The 14,390-nt window shown below is 40.1% G+C and overlaps 1 protein-coding gene and 1 non-coding gene across 2 annotated transcripts in view; both read left to right on the top strand.

Annotated features, from left to right (window-relative positions):
* TANGO6 (transport and golgi organization 6 homolog) overlaps positions 1-14,390 on the top strand; it is a 189,609-nt gene that overhangs the window by 26,949 nt on the left and 148,270 nt on the right. The window contains exon 7 of the mRNA XM_045890837.2: positions 4,596-4,678. Coding sequence (XP_045746793.1) covers positions 4,596-4,678 — 83 coding nt within the window. The remainder of the gene's footprint in view (positions 1-4,595; positions 4,679-14,390) is intronic.
* Positions 827-932, top strand: LOC123856294 (U6 spliceosomal RNA). Its single transcript, XR_006793697.1, has one exon. It is a non-coding gene; the product is annotated as a U6 spliceosomal RNA (small nuclear RNA).

Below are 14,390 nucleotides of genomic sequence, written 5' to 3'. Positions count from 1 at the left end.
CATCTGTCCTCACAGTAGTTTTGAAGAGCCTTGGTTATAAAATGTTCTGCAATTTGTATGTCTAATTATTTCCTCATGATCAGATCCAGATTAAACATTTCAGCAGCAGTACTGCATAGGATGAAGGTTATTTTTTCTCAGTTTCCATCAGATTAGGGGCCACATGTTATCAGTTTATCCCATTGTTAATGATGTTAAATTTGGTCGTTTCATTAGTAGCCATATTTCTCCATTAAAATACCTTAATTGTAATTAGTAAGTAATCTATGGGATGATAGTCTGAGACTATACGTATTCTGTTTCCTGATAGTCTTTCATACTGTGGTTTGGTAACCATTAATGATTCTTGCCAGTAAAATGGTGGCTTTCTATTTCTCTTATTTCTAATTTGTTAGGCTGCCATTCTTTCTTTTTTTTTTTTAAGATTTATTTATTTTATTTATTTGAGAGAGAGAGCATGAAAGGGGGGAGGGTCAGAGGGAGAAGCAGACTCCCTGCTGAGCAGGGAGCCCAATGTGGGACTCTATCCTGGGACTCCAGGATCAAGACCTGAGCCGAAGGCAGTCGCTTAACCAACTGAGGCACCCAGGCACTCTAGGCTGGTATTCTTCTATAAAGCAGAGCTTTTCTTTCTCCTTGCCTCACCCCTCCCCCACCTTTTTTTTAAGATTTAAAAAAAAATTTTTAAGTACAAGCTAGCCCGCCAGCATCGGGCTATAGCTCACGACCCCAAGGTCAACAGTGGCATGTTCTACTGACTGAGCCAGCCAGGTGCCCCACCTCATTTTAAAAAACTAATTATTTAAGTATCAAAAAGATTCAGAGAGTGCTCACTTCGGCAGCACATGTACTAAAATTGGAATGATACAGAGAAAATTAGCATGGCCCTGTGCAAAGATGAGATGCAAATTCATATAGTGTTCCGTATTTAAAAAATAGATTAAGAGATTCTTTTTTATTCATTGGGTTACCAGACATTCCTGTCATTCATTTTGATGCTCAGATTTTCCCATATTTGGTGGGTTTTATTCTGTTTTAATGTCTTAGAAAATTGACGTTTTACCACCTCCTTTAGTATGTTTTCATACTTCGCTGAGTTTTTTCCCCCCATACTTTACTGTACTTAATGTTTGGATACAGAGTATTATTTCAGCATTGTTCCTTTAAAAAAAGGAAAACCTTTCTAGGTAGTAGTTCCTAAGGTTATAAATGAAGAAGAAGTTTGATGTTATGGTCAAATCAAATTTAGTTCTCTGTAGACTTTTTCAAAAAGTTATTTGTAGTATAAATTTTTCTGGGCACATGTGGTGGTGGGGTGGTGGCCAGGGAGAGAGAAAGCCTAATTCTTTTTTTTTCTTAAGTAGTTTCCACACCCAGTGTAGAGCCCAGTCCAGGGTCTTGAACTCACAACCCTGAGATCAAGACCTGAGCAGAGGTCAAGAGTTGGATGTTTAACCCACTGAACCACCCAGGTGCCCCAAGAAAGTCTAATTCTGGTGCATAGTAAAACTTCACCAAACTCAGCCTGGTGAACTAAAATTTGTGATTATTCAGATATGATAAACACCATACATGTGTGTGTGTGTTTGTGTGTATTTATTTTATTTATATATATTTTTTGGTGTCTGTGGTTGGGTCCAAACTAAACATGATATTTGAGTAAGTAATTAAAATTCCTTTATATATTTCATAGAAATCTAGTCTAGAATCAGTATGTTCTTCAAAAAATGGCTCAAGAAATGAAGTCTTATTTCCTTTCTTTTTAAAGATTTTTAAGTCATCTCAACACCCAACCTGGGCCTTGAACTCACAGCTCCGAGATCAAGAGTCATGCTCTACCCCCTGAGCCAGTCAGCCACCCCTGAAATATTATTTCTGTTGGCCTTCAGCATTAGGGTGTAGCAATTCTTATATATCTAATTTCATGTACTAAGACTATACCTCACTACTAATCTATTTATTCTCTTGTCCCAGTAATCCCTGTTTTAACAGACCCTCTGGGTAATTCAAATGTGGGCTCAAGTTTGAGTCCTGGTCTAAGAGCACTATTCTTGGGAGGCCTAGATTCTGTCCATTTGTGGATTAATTATTTTTTTCCTAGACCTTGTTCATTCATTTTACAATATTTATTGGACATCTGTTTGCCAGGCATTTCTTAATGCGTTAGGTTATATTTGTAACACCAGCTACATGTTTTGCATCAACAAGCTATGGATAACAAAAAGGACTATATAATAGTCTGACTGGTTTTATTTTTTTATTTTTATTTTTTATTTTTTCAAAGATTTTATCTATTTATTTGACAGAGAGAGAGTGAGAGAGGGAGCACAAGCAGGGGGAGCGGGAGAGGGAGAAGCAGGCTTCCTGCCCCACCCAGCAGGGAGCCTGATGCGGGGCTCGATCCCAGGACCCCGGGATCATGACCTGAGCCGAAGGCAGACGCCCAACGACTGAGCCACCCAGGCGCCCCAATAGTCTCACTGGTTTTAGATAGATAGCCCCATTGTTGCGACTGGAAAAAAAATCTAAAATAATAAGCTTTCTTATTTTGTTTTTTATATTGTATCATTTTTTTTAAAGATTTTGTTTATTCATTTGAGGCACAGAGATAGAAAGCATGAGCAGGGGGAGAGGCAGAGGCAGAGGGAGAAGCAGGCTCCCCGCTGAGCCAGGAGCCCGATGCGGGACTCGATCCCAGGACCCTGGGATCATGACCTGAGCCGAAGGCAGTCGCTTAACCGTCTGAGCCACCCAGGCGCCCCTTGTGTCATATATTTAAGACTATGTGGCGAGTATGATAAATTCCCATATTTTATCAATTCTAAGATACACATGCTTTTCACATAAAAAACTTTAATTTTGGAAATATTTTTCACATTTTAACAACTCTGGTATCAAGATGCATCTCACAATTATTTTTGGCCAGATAGCAATCATGGCATTGCTTGTGCCTGCAAATGAGCATTAAAACTTGTAGAACGGGCGTCAGCAACTTAGAAAAAAATCATGAAGACAGTAGTAGAGTGGCAAACTTTTAAGAAATGTCACATCACCTGCGCCCTTGGTGGCACAGAAGACAATATATTATGGCAAAATATGGATATCAGTAATGGCATTGAAATGTTTCAGAAGAGTTGGACTCTTAATGTGAAGTTTCAAGAATCCCTTATTCAGTTTATCCTAATTATATAGCTTATATAAGGAATGATATATATTAAAACTGTTTGTCTAAGTAAATCTAAAAGAACTCTCAATACTTTTTTTAATTAAGTTTTTAAAGCTTCATTCCAGTATAGCTAACATACAGTGTTAAATTAGTTTCGGGTGTACAATGTAGTGATTGAACAATTCTGTACGTTACTCAGTGCTCATCATGATAAATGTATTCTTTAATCCCCATCACCTGTTTCACCCTTTCCCTTACCCACCTCCCCTCTTTTAATACTTTCTTAAAAACTCTGTTTAAAAAATTTTGTTTTAAGATTTTATTTTTAAGGGTGGCTCAGTAGGTTAAGCATCTGCCTTCTGCTCAGGTCATGATCCCAGGGTCCTGGGATCGAGCCGCATGTTGGGCTCCCTGCTCAGTGGGGAGCCTGCTTCTCCCTCTCCCTCTGCTGCTTCCCCTGCTTGTAATCTCTCTGTCAAATAAAATAAAATCTTTAAAAAAAAGATTTTATTTTTAAGTAATCTGTACACCCGACGTGGGGCTTAAACTCACAACCGTGAGATCAAGAATCTGATGCTCCACCAACTGAGCCAGCCAGGTGCCCTATTTTAAAACTTTTTTTTTTTTTTAAGATTTTATTTATTCATTTGACAGAGAGAAACACAGCGAGAGAGGGAACACAAGCAGGGGGAGTGGGAGAGGGGCAAGCAGGCTTCCTGTAGAGCAGGGAGCCTGATGTGGGGCTCGATCCCAGGACCCTGGGATCATGACCTGAGCCGAAGGCAGACGCTTAACGACTGAGCCACCCAGGCGCCCCTAAAACTTTTTAAAGGGAAATTTTCAATCACATCTGTAGAGAAAAGTTTTATAAATTCCCTTGTATTAGTCACCTCAGTATAACCATTGACTCTGTCATTTTCATTTAATCTAATCCGCAATTTTTTAAGATTTTATTTATTTATTTGAGAGAGAGAGAATGAGAGGAGCACGAGAGGGGGGAGGGTCAGAGGGAGAAGCAGACTCCCCGCCGAGCAGGGAGCCTGAAGCGGGACTCGATCCTGGGACTCCAGGATCATGACCTGAGCTGAAGGCAGTCGCTTAACCAACTGAGCCACCCAGGTGCCGTGAATCCCCAATTTTTCTATTCATTAAATTTACAAGTAAAATTTTAAGTCATAATGTTTCATAGGTTACTTGTTTTTTTCCTTTTTAGTGATACATAAAACAATAATGAATGTTTATAATCTTATTGACATCATAGATTTCATGAAATATTGTATTTGATGTTGTACATTAGTAACCATGTCAAATCTCTAATTTTAGCCGTTACTTATAGAACTATCTTTCTAGTAAAATTTTCTTTCTCAAGTCCTGAGTCCCTATTCAGTGAGGCAATGAGTATGGGTAATTTTGTTTTTTTGTTCTTTAGAGATTCCAGAGAGTGACATGGTGCCAGGGATCATTTTGGTGACAGAAGAAGAACTTACTATGTGTATTGAGGATGTGTTTAAGGTTGGTAATTTGAGTCACTAATGTTTTTAGCTAATATTTATACTTAGTCTTTTAAAAGAGTTTTGCCTTTTTAATTGGTACTTCAAGAATTGGAATGACTAATTTTGAATTCCAAGTGATCAATATTTTTTCACTCTGAAAACTGGAAACTAAGCTGTTAGTAAAAAAACTGATACATTTTGAAACTGTCAATTTCATCATTTACTCTGAATGTTAAATAGTTTAGATTCTCTAAGTAGCACATACCATTGATGAAAGCATATCTTTTGAAGAAACTAACAGTGACTTTTGCAATGCTGTAGGTTTCCAAAACTGTATAGTATCGAATCTACTTTATATCTTTTGATAGTAATCACCATCATAAAAAGTCTGAATAAATGAATCTTGCAAATGACTACCTAAATATATTACTGAAAATGGAAAAAAATATATATTCTCTATGATGGCAGTCTTATAAATATATATGAAACATATATTTTTAGACAAAAAATGAAATCCACTGTGTGAGGGCCAGATGGAGCTGGGGTAAATATTCTTCTTTAAAGTTTATTTCAATAAATTCATAATAGTATTTTACTATTAAAAATATCCACACTAGTAAACAGCTTTCAAAATTATATTCCATGTAAAAAGGTACATCTGCTCTGGAAAATAGTTTGGCAGTTCCTCAAGAAATTAAACATGGAGTTATTATTATATGACCCCATAATTCCACTCTTAGGTATATACCCAAGAGAAATGAAAACATGTTCAGACACAAACCTGTGCACAGATGTTCGTTGCAGCATTATTCATAATAGCCAAAACGGAACAGCCCAGATGTCTATCAACCGATAAATGGATAAGCAAATGTGATATATCCATATAATGAAATATTTTTTAGCCATAAAAAAGAATGAAGTATGGACACATGCCACAACACAGACAAACATTTAAAAATAACTATTAAAAAAATTTTTTTTTTAAAGATTTTGTTTATTTGACAGAGACACAGCAAGAGAGGGAACACTGGCGGGGGAGTGGGAGAAGCAGGCTTCCCGCTGGTTTCTTTTTTTTTTTTTTTAAAGATTTTATTTATTTATTTGACAGAGAGAGACACAGCGAGAGAGGGAACACAAACAGGGGGAATGGGAGAGGGAGAAGCAGGCTCCCCGCGGAGCAGGGAGCCCGATGCGGGGCTCGATCCCATGACTCTGGGATCACGACCTGGGCCGAAGGCAGCCGCTTAACGACTGAGCCACCCAGGCGCCCCCCGCTGGTTTCTTTTTGACGTAAGGAAAACGTTCTGGAATTAGACAGTGGTAATCGTTATACAACCTTGTGAATATACAAAAAGCCATTTAGTTGTACATTTTAAGAGTGCATTTTATGGCATGTGAATTATTCATTATTTTAAAATTCTACATTTCCCATTTCTGTAGCAGTAAATTAAACATTTTAGAGTAAATGTTTAGCTTTTTATGAACTAATTTAAACATACAAAAAAAAATTAGTAGTAAAACACTCATGAACCCACCACTCAGCTTAAGAAATTAAACATTACCAATTCAGTTGAAATCTTCTATCTGCCTACCCCTGGCCACATTTCTCTTGCTTCCTACCTGAAGATGCATTGTAGTTTTAATTAACAGTTCTCTTATTACTAGTGAGTTGAACATCTTTTTGTGTTCTTAGTTCATTCATAATTTTCCCTTCTGCAAATTTCCTAATCATATATTTTGCCCATTTAATAAATGGGGTTGTTTGCCTCTTCAGAATTTTTTAAGAATAAACCTTTTATTATAAAACAGTTTTATCGAGATATACTTTACAGACCATAAGATAACGTTTTAAGTATACAAGTCAATGATTTTTAGTAAGTTTGTAGAGTTAAACTGTCACCAAAACATAATTTTAGGACATTTCCGTTACCCCCAAAAGATCCCTGTGCCTATTTACAGTCACTCCTTGTTCCTCCCCTCAGCCCCAGGCAACCCCTAGTCTGCTCTCTACCCCTGTGAATTTGCCTTTTGTGGCTGTTTCACGGGAGGGAACCGTGCAACAGGTGATCTTTTGTGGCTAGTTTCTCTCTCTTAGCATAATGGTGTTTGTTTGTTTGTTTTAAGTAATCTCTGTGCCCAAAATGGGGCTTGAATTTATGACCCTGAGATAAGAATCACATGCTCTACCAACTGAGCCAGCCAGGTGCCCCTCTCTTAGCATAATGTTCTGAGGTTGGGGCGCCTGGGTGGCTCAGTCGTTAAGCGTCTGCCTTCGGCTCAGGTCATGATCCTAGGGTCCTGGGATCGAGCCCCGCATCAGGCTCCCTTCTCCGCGGGGAGCCTGCTTCTCTCTCTCCCACTCCCCCTGCTTGTGTTCCCTCTCTCACTGTGTCTCTCTTTGTCAAATAAATAAATAAAAATCTTAAAAAAAAAATAATAATGTTCTGAGGTTTATCCAGGTTGTTTCATATATCAATATTTTGTCCCTTTTAATTGCTAAGTAATATTCCATTGTATGAATATACAACATTTTGTTTATTTGTTCATCAGTTGATGGACATTTGACTGTAGAGTAAATCTTTCTTTTTTAAAATTTTTTTCCGGGCGCCTGGGTGGCTCAGTCGTTAAGCGTCTGCCCTCGGCTCAGGCCATGATCCCGGGATCTTGGGATTGAGCCCCACATCAGGCTCCCTGCTTTGTGGGAAGCCTGCTTCTCCATCTCCCACTCCCCCTGTTGTGTTCCTGCTCTCACTGTCTGTCTTTGTCAAATAAATAAATAAAATCTTTAAAAAATAAATAATTTTTTTTAGTTTAAATTCATTAATTAACATATAATATATTATTGGTTTCAGAGGTAGAGGTCAGTGATTCATCAGTCTTATACCCAATGCTCATTACATCATGTGCCCTCCTTAATGTCTATCACCCAGTTACCCCCACCCCCCTCCCATCCAGCAACCCTCAGTTTGTCTCTAACCGTAAGAGTTACAGAGTATAGAGAACAAACTGAGGGTTGATGGAAGGAGGTAGGTAGGAGATGGGTTAGATGGGTGATGGGTATTAAAGAGGGTACTTGTGATGAGTTCTGGGTGTTGTATCTAAGTGATGAAGCACTGAATTCTACTCCAGAAACCAATATTGCACTGTATGTTAACTAACTAAAAGTTAAATAAAAAAATAAAAATAAAACAGCTTTATAAGATATAATTCACATACTTTACAGTTCACCCATTTGAAGTGTGCAAATCAGGGCACCTGTGTGGCTCAGTTGGTTCATTCTGACCCTTGATTCTGTCTCATCAGGATCCTCAGGGTCATGAGATTGAGTCCTGCCTCAGGCTCTGTGCTCAGTGGGGAGCCTGCTTGAGATTCTCTCACCCTCTCCCTCTATCCCTGCCCCCTCCTCCCCACCCCGCACTCTCTCTCTCTCTGTCTCTCTCAATAAATAAATAAATCTTTAAAAAAATGAAAAATAAATAATAAAGTATGCCAATCAGTGGCTTTTTATTATATTCACAGGTTTGTGCAGCCATCATCACAACTGATTTTAGGATACTTCATTACCCAAAAAGAAACCTCACACTACTCCCTAAGCCCTCCACCACCCTTCCCTCCACTCTCCCTACCCCTCACCCCTCCAGCCCCAGGCAGCCACTAATCGACTTTCTCTTTCTCTAGATTTGCCTATTCTGGACATTCCATGTACATGGAATTATACAATATGTATTTTGTGATTGGCTTCTTTTGCTTAGCATTGTGTTTTTCAGGTTTATATTGTAGTATGAAGCAGGACTTCATTCTTTTTTTTTTTTAAGATTTTATTTATTTATTTGACAGAGAGAGAACACAAGTAGGCAGAGTGGCAGGCAGAGGGAGAGGGAAAAGCAGGCTCTCTGAGGAGCAGGGAGCCTGATGCAGGGTTCGATCCCAGGACACTGGGATCATGACCTGAGTCAAAGGCAGGTGCTTAACTGACTGAGCCACCTGTGCACCCCTCTTTTTTTTTTTTAAGATTTAAAAAAAAATTTTTTATTTCTTTTTTAAATTTTTTAAAAAGATTTTATTTATTTATTTGACAGAGACACAGTGAGAGAGGGAACACAAGAAGGGGGAGTGGGAGAGGAAGAAGCAGGCTTCCCTCTGAGCAGGGAGCCCGATGCGGGGCTTGATCCCAGGACCCCGGGATCACGACCTGAGCCGAAGGCAGATGCTTAACCAACTGAGCCACCCAGGCGCCCCCCCAAAATTTTTATTTTTAAGTAATCTCTACACCCAACATGGGGCTTGAACTTACAACCCTTAGATCAAGAGTTGCATGCTCCACTGACAGAGCCATCCAGGTGCCCCAAGACGTCATTCCTTTTTATTGCTGAATAGTATCCTGTTGTAGGTACAGACTGTATTTTTGTAATTCATGCATCCTCTGATGTATGTTTGGGTTGTTTCTACATTTTGGCTATTATGATTAATGCTGCTATGGACATTTGTGTAGGAGTCTTTGTGTAACATATGTTTTCATTTCTCTTGGGTATGTTGCTAGATCTTATGGTAACTCTGTGTTTAACCTGAGTAGAATTGCTAGATCTTATAGTAAGTCTGTATTTAACCATTTGAAGAACTGCCAAAGTGGCCATACCATTTTACATTCCCTCTAGCAGTGTATGAGGGTTATAGAGTAAATCTTAAGTTATGTTCTTTCAGGTAAGAATACCGATGCTTTTGTTTTTTTGTTTTTTGTTTTTTAGATTTTATTTATTTATTTGAGAGAGAGAATGAGAGACAGAGAGCATGAGAGGGAGGAGGGTCAGAGGGAGAAGCAGACTCCCTGCCGAGCAGGGAGCCCGATGCAGGCCTCGATCCCGGGACTCCAGGATCATGACCTGAGCCGAAGGCAGTCGCTTAACCAACTGAGCCACCCAGGCGCCCCTGTTTTGTTTTGTTTTAAACTTTATGTATGATATTAATAATTTGTAGATATAAAATGCATGCTGAAAAATTCAAAACTCCTTCTCTAAACACTCAGCTTTTTACTAAAGTAAGATGTTTACTACCCTTTCATTTAATTTTGCTATTAAAGAAAAGAGAGAGAATACCCTTTAGAGGGTTGACCTGGCATACAAATATAGAATTAAATAGCTTATAGATAAAACATGACACGGTGACTTAGTGAATATAATGCTGTTTTTATTTTATTTATTTATTTATTTATTTTTAAAGATTTATTTATTGGACAGAGACAGACACAGTGAGAGAGGGAACACAAGCAGGGGGTATTGTGTGAGAGGGAGAAGCAGGCTTCCCGCCGAGCAGGGAGCCCAATATGGGGCTCGATCCCAGGACCCTGGGGTCATGACCTGAGCCGAAGGCAGATGCTTAATCGACAAAGCCACCCAGGTGCCCCTGTTTTTGTTTTTTTTAAAAATGCCTTATTTAGAGACTTATGAAAAGAAAGTTTTTATATCCTGTTCTACATAGGCAAGGACATTTTAGATTATAGAAAGAAGAAATTATATAGAGCAGTCTAGAAAGCAAATGTTCTGAGTTAGAGAACAAGGCCCAGCTAACTTTCAGAAAGATTATCTTCAGTCACATACCATCTAAGGATGTGAATAAAAGATCCTTAGCCAGAATAAAAGATCCTTACCATCATCCTGATAGGATGAAAAATCGTTAAATGGTTGGGTGTGGAATGTCAGAAAGACTTGAAAGTAGTGTTAAGGGTAGAACTAATTGTGACTAAACTTTGTAAAAACCCCTCATAGTATTTCTGGGAAATCAAAAAAATTGCTTTTCAAGGAAAAAGAAAGCAAAACAACTTCTTTCTGGCAAGTGAATTAGCCTCTAAAAAATGGAGATCCAGAAATAGTGAATCCTGCCATTGTTCCTATTCTTGCCCAAAAAAAGGGAGGAGGAAAAAAACCCTCCTAATTTGGTGAACAGTTTGGTGAATTTAAAACCTCCTAGAGAGGCAAGCAAAACATTAGTTTGCTGTAAACACTTGATTATGCACAAAAGATTGGTACTGTTATAAAACCAGGAAGGGGTGCAGAAGGGTAATTATTCTCCCTACAAGGTTTTGGCAGCTCAGCTGCAGTGGGAAAACAGAGGAAATGTGTATGTTGGAGGAAAATGGTAAACACTGTGTAAAGTTTAGCAACAAAGGATGTGTTGTCTTTATTAACTTTCTGCTAATACTAAATTACAGAGCACAGCTCAAAAGCAGGAAATAAGGAAAACATCTGGGATAGTTGAATTGATCCAGCAACTCACTGGGTAGCGGGAGGGTACAAGAGGGTGTTTAATTTTAGAGAAGCATTTGGGAACATTTCCAGCTCTGGTTTTTTCTCTCTTTTATTTATTTAGTTTTTTAATTTATTTATTGAGAGAGATAATGATACAGAGAGAGCATGAGAGGGGGAAGAGCCAGAGGGAGAAGCAGACTCCCTGCTGAGCAGGGAACCCGATGTGGGGCTCAATCCCAGGACTCCAGGATCACGACCCGAGCCGAAGGCAGTCGCTCAACCAACTGAGCCACCCAGGCGCCCCATTCTCTCTTTTATTTTTAACAGATTTATTGGGATATAATTCATATACCACACACTTCATGCCTTTAAAGTGTTCAACTCGGGGCGCCTGGGTGGCTCAGTTGGTTAAGCGACTGCCTTCGGCCCAGGTCATGATCCTGGAGTCCCGGGATCGAGTCCCGCATCGGGCTCCCTGCTCGGCAGGGAGTCTGCTTCTCCCTCTGACCCTCCTCCCTCTCATTCTCTCTCTCTCAAATAAATAAATAAATAAATAAATAAATAAAGTGTTCAACTCAATGCTTTTAGTTATATTCACAGAGTTGTACAACCATCACCACAAATCTGATCTTAGAATATTATTGTCCCCCTAAAAGGACCCCATACTCATTAGCTGTCACTCTCCATTCTCTCAACTTTGCCCCTAGCTGTAGGCAACCACTAAAATCTACTTTCTGGGGCACCTGGGTGGCTCAGTTGGTTAAGCAATTGCCTTTGGCTCAGGTCATGATCCCAGGGTCCTGGGATCGAGCCCCGCATTGGGCTCCCTGCTCCTTGGATAGCTTCCTTCTCCCTTTCCCTCTGCCTGCCGCTCCCCCTGCTGTGTGTGTGTCTCTCTCTCTGTCAAATAATTAAATAAAACAAAAAAATCTTTAAAAAAATAAATCTACTTCTGTCTCTATAGATTTGCCTGTTCTTGATATTTCATATAAATGGACTCATGTAACATGTGGTCTTTTGTAGTTGACTTTTTACCAGCAGGATTTTTTTTTTTTTAGATTCATCATGTTGTTACATGAAGCAGTACTTCATTCCTTTTAATGCCAAGTAGTATTCTATTATACGGATATACCACATTTTGTCAGTTGATGGAAATTTGTGTTGTTTCCGCATTTTGGCTCTGGTGAATGAACAATGCTGCTATAGACCTTCATGTACAGGTTTTTGTGTGGACATACGTTTTTGTTTCTCTTGGGTATATAGCTGGGAGTGAACTTGCTGGATCATATGGTAGCACTATGTTCAACTTTTGGGAGGTACTGTCAGACTGTTTTCCACAGTGGCAGCACCATTTTACATTCCCACCAGCACAGTATGAAAATTCCAGTTTATCCTCTCTGCCCAACATTACCACTACCAGACTGCTTGTCTCCCTCCTCCTCCACCTCCTCCCTTTTTCCTTGCCCCCACCCCATTATTATAGCCTTGCTGGTGGGCGTGAAGTAGTATCTTATTGTGGTTTTGACTCACATTTCCCTAATGGCTAATGATGTTAAACAGCCTCTTGTGTGCTTACTGGCCATTTGCATGTCTTCCTTGGAGAAATTTCTATTAAGGTCCTTTGCCTGGGGCGTCTGGTGGCTCAGTCATTGGGTGTCTGCCTTCAGCTCAGTTCATGATCCCAGGGTCCTGGGATCCAGCCCCGCATCGGGCTCCCTGCTCCGCCAGAAGCCTGCTTCTCCCTCTCCCACTCCCCCTGCTTGTGTTCCTGCTCTCACTATCTCTCTCTCTGTCAAATAAAAAAAAAAAAAGATCCTTTGCCCATTTTTAAATTGGGTTGTCTTTTTTCTCATTGGTGGGTTGGAGGATGGGATTCACCCTCACCAACAGCTCTCCCCAAAGAAATCTTCCTTTTCAGTCTCCTCAGTCTCCACACTTTTTAAAAAGTATTTTTATTTATTTATTTGACAGAGAGAGACACAGCGAGAGAGGGAACACAAGCAGGGGGAGTGGGAGAGGGAGAAGCAGGCCTCCTGCCGAGCAGGGTGCCTGATGCGGGGCTCCATCCCAGGACCCCAGGATCATGACCTGAGCTGAAGGCAGACACTTAACGACTGAGCCACCCAGGCGCCCCTCAGTCTCCGCACGTTTGATCCTTCTCTACCCTCTTTCTGAACGGGAAGTTTTTATAGTCTTGCTCTCGTCTTAGTCTGGTATCTTATGTTGGAGTTTTCAGACTGTTTGGTCTTGGTGCCTCACTGGACATTCCCAGTTGGGTGTCCTGTGTTAGCTGTAGAGCAGTGGCGCCTGTCTGGCTGCCGTCTCAACACATAACTACCTGCAGAGCCTCTTAGTTCCTCAGAGCCAGTTTCCTGTTTACTTTATACACAATCCAGATCAGATTGGTTTTCTGATTAAGACCATAGTGGAATTAGAAGTAACAAATTAGAAGTTAGTTAAGAGTGCCCGGCTGGCTCAGTTGGAAGACCATGCAACCCTTGATCTCGGAGTTGTGGGTTTGAGCCCCATGTTGGGTTGTAGAGACTACTTAAAAATAAAATCTCAGGGGGCACCTGGGTGGCTCAGTTGGTTAAGCATCTGCCTTTGGCTCAGGTCATGACCCCACGGTCCTGAAATCAAGCCCCAGGTTGGGCTCCCTGCTCAACCAGGAGTCTGTTTCTCCCTCTTCTTCTGCCCAGCCCCCCCAAATAAATAAATAAATAATCTTAAAAAAAAAAAGTTTAATAAATAAATAAATAGCTTTACCAAAAAAAAAAAAAGTGAGTAAAACTACCTAAGGCTTACTGACAGGAGGCTGCCAGCAGAGAAGAGCAAGAAATGGGACAGAAGTACCCCAAAAGGGCATAATAATTTTAAAAACAAACTATGTTGGGACTGGTATGTTCAGTATACTCTGTTTAAGAAGGCAAGGATTGCATATAATCCATTTTAAAAAGATTTCTTCTGAAAGAGGTAAAATATAAATACATCTTGGTATTTAAAGAAATAAACCCTCAGCTTGCTGAATGAAAATGTGGCAGGAGCAATTATAAGAGAAGGTCTTTTTTTTTTTTTTAAAGGTTTTATTTCTTTATTTGACAGAGAGGGAGAGAGAGCACAACAGCACAAGCAGGGGGAGTTGCAGAGGGAGAGGGAGAAGCAGGCTCCCTGCTGAGCAAGGAGCCTGATGTGGAACTTGATCCCAGGACCCTGGGATCATGATCTGAACCGAAGGCAGATGCTTAACCGACGGAGCCACCTAGGCGATCCAAGAGGTCTTTTTACGCTTGCGTCATTTACGTACAGCACGGAATGGAGCAGTGTGGTTCTCGTGGGCCAGGTAGAAAGTTCTCAACAATACAGGTGTACACATAGATGCTCATTGATTTGAACTGAAAATTTGGCATGGCCACTTATACTTCTGCATAAATAATTCTCATCATTTCTATGTGTGTACCTTACATCTGGTAAAATTATCGAAGCTGAGAA

The sequence above is a fragment of the Mirounga angustirostris genome, unplaced genomic scaffold (assembly GCF_029215605.1).
Source record: "Mirounga angustirostris isolate CCGP_5_RB_7025 unplaced genomic scaffold, mMirAng1.0.hap1 SCAF_16, whole genome shotgun sequence".
Classification (NCBI taxonomy): domain Eukaryota; kingdom Metazoa; phylum Chordata; class Mammalia; order Carnivora; family Phocidae; genus Mirounga; species Mirounga angustirostris.
Note: the sequence above shows the minus strand (reverse complement) of the source record. Positions and strands in the feature narration are given on the sequence as shown.